Genomic DNA, 4,662 nt, shown 5'->3' with positions numbered 1-4,662 from the left:
ATAAAGGTTACCAATGAAATCTGCTACGGGAATTAGTCTTAGTATGATGATTTTCTGAAGCTAGAGTTAATTTATACAAATAAAGTTCTGCATATGTCAAGCATCTGATATCAGTCTTGGAGTATAGAATACCCTCACCAAGTCAGATATATTTACCAATGCCTACGGGCTACAGTCTGGATCTAAAACTCAAACCACTGTTAAGGTACGTTTACTGAGTTGACCTACCCAAGCTTTTAAAATATCTTCAAGTTTCCAATGATTTGCTTGAGCCAAACTAGGAAATTGATGATCAATTACCATACCAAGTCAAGAGTTTTGAACTTCACCCAAAATTACAATTTCTACAGGTAAGACATGCAATTTCACTAGTCTACGTGGTATACAATAAATAGGGCTCAATATCCCTGGACCGTAGCAATACATGGAAAAGGGGGAAAAGGGAAAAAAAAAGGAAAAAGGAAGAAGGAAAAAAAAAACTGCGTGCATAGTCACTTCCAGTATTTCTATGTTACAAGAATTTAAAAACTTTAGTTTACCACGAAAAAACTCAAAAATGCCTCCAAAAGTATGTACCTTCGGTTGGACCACCATGCTCTCCAGAGTAGCTAGAGTGGGGATGATCCAAGCACCTCCCAGAGTATGTACCTTCAGTTGGGCCGCTATGCTTGGTTGCATTTGGACGGTTGACTTCCTGCGTAAGCGAGAGATATTGATTGTAGACCATTGCGCCCTATGCATAGCGGTGGGGGAATCGATCAACCATATCTTCTTACATTGCAGATTAGCCAAGGAGGTGTGGAGTAGCATCCTAAGCAGATTTGAGATGTGTTGGGTGTTTCCTTCTATGCTTTCAGATCTCTTAAAGGGTTGGTCATCGGTCCCAAGGAAGAAGGAAAAATTCTATGGAATGTTTCTCTTTTAGCAACATTGTGGGAGCTTTGGAAAGAACGTAATGCCAAAATCTTTGATGGTGTTGCTAAATCCCCTTCCTTCTTGTTCGTGAAAGTAATAGCACTAATTGTATCCTGGGTAAAATTTCCCATTGCTTTAAGTTCGTATCGGCTTTTGACTTATGGAACGGATGGAGAGAGATCCGCTTTAGTGTAGCGCAGCCCCATGTGGTTGTGTGAAATTGGGAACAACCAGCACAAGGTTTTTCGAAGTTTAACTATGACGGATCCAGCATGGAAAATCCAGGACCAGCGGGAATTCGAGGGATTCTTAGGGATGCAAGGGGAGCGATCATATGGGCTTTCACAGAGCCTATAGGAGTCTCAGATGCAAGCGAGGCAGAGGTATGGGCAGTTCATCGAGGAATAAAGTGCTCGCACAAAAAAGTTTAGATAGTGTGGTAGTGGAGGGAGATTCCCTCAATGTCATCCTTTGGCTTAGAGGTTCCCATGTCCCCCTGTGGAGATTCACATAGTTTTTCAACAAGATCCAAGACCTTGCAGGAGGGTCATCAATCGTCTTTAAGCACGTTAGAAGGTTTTCCAAATAGTGTGGCAGATAGACTAGCGAGGGAAGGGTGTAGAAAAGGAGGGGCTACAGATGTTCGATTACCTCCCCCCTTGATTTGTTCTTTCACTCTGTTTTCTTTTGCTCTGATTGTGTTTATGATGCTCTTGTATATTTCTTGGGTTGACCATCTCGATCCTCCCTTTGGTTTTAATGCAAAATTTGCTACCATTAAAAAAAAAAAAAGAAAACTCAAAAATGCCATTTTACATGAACCTTCCTCCAAAGAACAATGAACAGTCACATCTGAATTCAAAACTATCAAAGCTTTAAACCCAACCAACCATCCATTCAAAATAAAAATTCACCCCTTTCCTCTCCATCTCCAGTCTAATAAATACAAGATTAGATTAACTAAGCCCATCACATACATACACTCATTCCCCAATACATGACATAGTTCATCCAATCCAAAAAACCCTACAACCCCCAAATCTAGCACACAAAAAAAAGACAATAAGAACAAAATTACAAGAAAAAAAAACATGGGGTTTAATCCAGAAAACCTGTCTTCTGCCAAACAGCATTCCTCACACGGCGCAAATCCCTCCCTTTGAGCGTCCGCCCGACCCCTTCGAACACAGAGAAAGTCGTCATGTGCGACCTCGCAACGATCTCATGAGGCGGCAGCATCTCCTCATCCTCAAATTCATCGTCCTCTTCAAAAAATTCCAATTTCGCCCCCTCTGAATTCCCCTTCGACCAGATGGGAACGTTCACCGGAGCCGACTGGTGGAACTTCCCGGAAGAGGGGGCGGAGAAATCATCAAAGCTCGAGCCGGAGGACCGTGGGACCGGCGGCGGGATGGTCCGGGCCGCGGTTGTGGCGGAGAAAGAAGGGTTAAAGGACGGATTCCGCTGAATGAGGGGGTGAGGGTCGTCGGAGAGGGCCGCAGAGAGGCCGAATTTATCCGCCCGGAATCCGGCCGGATTCCGGCGGTTTGAAGGGGAATTTGAATTTGAGACGGAGGATTGGGGGAGGGAATTGGGGGTGAGAGTAGGGGAATCAGAGGAATCAGATGCCGACCAGACAACGTCGCTTTCGTCTAATTCGAGGGAATTAAGGTTAGGGTTAGGATCAGAATCGGGTTGTTTTAGAAACCCTAGGAATCGAATTGCAGAGGAATTGGTGGTGTTGTTTTTGTAGAGAGAGGAGATGGATGATGGGTAGGTCTCTTCTTCCATGGCCGTTGGATTTAGGGTTTCCTTTGTTTCTAGCAGAGAATTAGGGTTAGGGCTTCATCTGCCAGAATGGTAGGGGAAACTCTGGGCCGTACAGAGACGTTGCTATGGTGGGATTTTTTTTCATCTGGGTATTCATCGTCTCTCTCTTTCTAGTTTGAAGGGACAGGAGGGTGAGTTTTTTGTATAGAGATCTTTTTTGTAACACGTGGCAAAGATGGTGACCTGGAGATCTTTTTATGGAGCGTGACGTAAAGATGTACGGGTTTTTGCTAAGAATATCCCGTATTTTACGATTGGGTGGGGTTGTTTTTATCGAGATTCCAAGTTTTATAAGGTGCGCGCTAGTGATATTTAAATGCTTTTATTTTGGCAGATGCAAAGTGTCAATTGATATCGGCACTCTTTGCTTCAATAATGAGAGCAAAACGGGAACATGTTTTGCTACAATAGCGGGATCTTATTTTGCGCCGCATAGAGAAAAGGGAACATTGTTTTATCCCCTTTTTTGTATAATTTTGTATAATTCCCTTTGAAGAATGATATAATGGAGGACGTTGCAAAAATCAGCTACAAGGGCGCTCCTATTGGTTCGTTTCAGCAAATGGCATCCATGGCAAAACCGTTTCCGTACTTTTCACCCTATCATAATGCTTTTTGCTGAAACCAACTAATACAAGCGCCCTTGTTGCTGATTTTTGCATGGGCGCCCTTCATTCTATCATTCATCTCTTCACAAATGATCAAAACACACCGAATTTTGGTGTAAAATTTTGAATTAAAACCTAGTGATTTTCGGCTGTCTGATGTAGCTAAAGCGGGTTCGGATCACTAAACCCGACCAATATAGTATTAGAAAAAAAATCAGAACAGGGAAACAAATCTAAAATCAAATGTATTTATTATAAGTCTATCCACGGTGAGTGAACCACCATTTGCCGGCCGAATTTTTCACTCAACGATGTATTGGTTTGGCAAACAAACTACAGCCAGAGTGTGAACGACAAGTCAACACGCGCATAACGTGAATGACTTGGGATTGGTCAGAAACATCGATGCACACAGAGTGCAAACAACTCTCAAGGTCGATAGACCCTTCGACACACGCGGGTGAACGAATCGCGATTGGTCAGAAACGTTAATGCGCGCAGAACGCCATCAACGCACATAGAATGTAAATGACTCTCAAGGTCAACAAAACCTTCGATTCTAACTAAACGACAAGACGACATAAGCAAATGTCGGTACGAAGGATAATTGAATTAAAGAGAAAGACTCACATATATGGAAAAAAGAATTCATTGCTTCCTTAATCGGGATAAAAGCTAAAACTTCGAAAAGTAACGATACAGTGCTGCATAGTAAAGATAAGATAAAATGCTACAACATGTTTGGATTTGGTCATGGAACCTTTTTGTTGGAAACATACATCTCCTTATAGAGCTTTATTCGGGTAACTGCTCCTCGTCACTCCACATTCTCTTGGAGGAAACGTTTTTGTAACTGCCAATTTCAAGCTCCCTTATTTGCACGTCCTCCATTCTTCCATGTGTTTACTGATGGGGTATAAAAACAGCAGCCTATTAGCTGTCGACACGTGGTCCAAGTGTGGCCCACCACAGATCCCACGTCAGCAGGGGTAGTTTGGTAGTTACAGCTGAGTAGGTGAGCTCGAACCTATAGCTGGCTGACACCTGTCCTGGAGTAATAACTCCCCAACTACCCCAGGCTTCCTTCTATAAAAGGGCTTCCAAAGCTCATAACAAGAGTAATAACTTCTCACCCACCACTCTTAAACTCGCTCTGCACTCCTGCTCATACTGACTTGAGTGTCGAAGGGCCTGTCCGGAGTAACACTCTGGGTTGGTCATTCTGACCTCGTTTGCTCTTTACGCAGGGCTCAGCTACTCAGCTCCCTCACCTCGGTTTCTCGGGTCCTCCAGCTCGGCTCTTACGTCA

The 4,662-nt window shown here is 43.4% G+C and overlaps 1 protein-coding gene across 1 annotated transcript; it reads right to left on the bottom strand.

Moving 5' to 3' along the window:
- Positions 1-1,845: 1,845 nt before the first annotated feature.
- Positions 1,846-2,873, bottom strand: LOC143885370 (uncharacterized). Its single transcript, XM_077389515.1, has one exon. It carries the CDS (start codon positions 2,704-2,706, stop codon positions 2,014-2,016), a length of 693 nt encoding a protein of 230 aa, XP_077245630.1. The 5' UTR covers positions 2,707-2,873; the 3' UTR covers positions 1,846-2,013.
- Positions 2,874-4,662: the final 1,789 nt, after the last annotated feature.

Source organism: Tasmannia lanceolata, unplaced genomic scaffold (assembly GCF_043159265.1).
Source record: "Tasmannia lanceolata isolate RefF3 unplaced genomic scaffold, GAP_Taslan_0.1 ptg000008l, whole genome shotgun sequence".
NCBI lineage: Eukaryota > Viridiplantae > Streptophyta > Magnoliopsida > Canellales > Winteraceae > Tasmannia > Tasmannia lanceolata.
The sequence above is the reverse complement of the archived record's forward strand: the minus strand, read 5'-3'. Positions and strand labels throughout refer to the sequence as shown.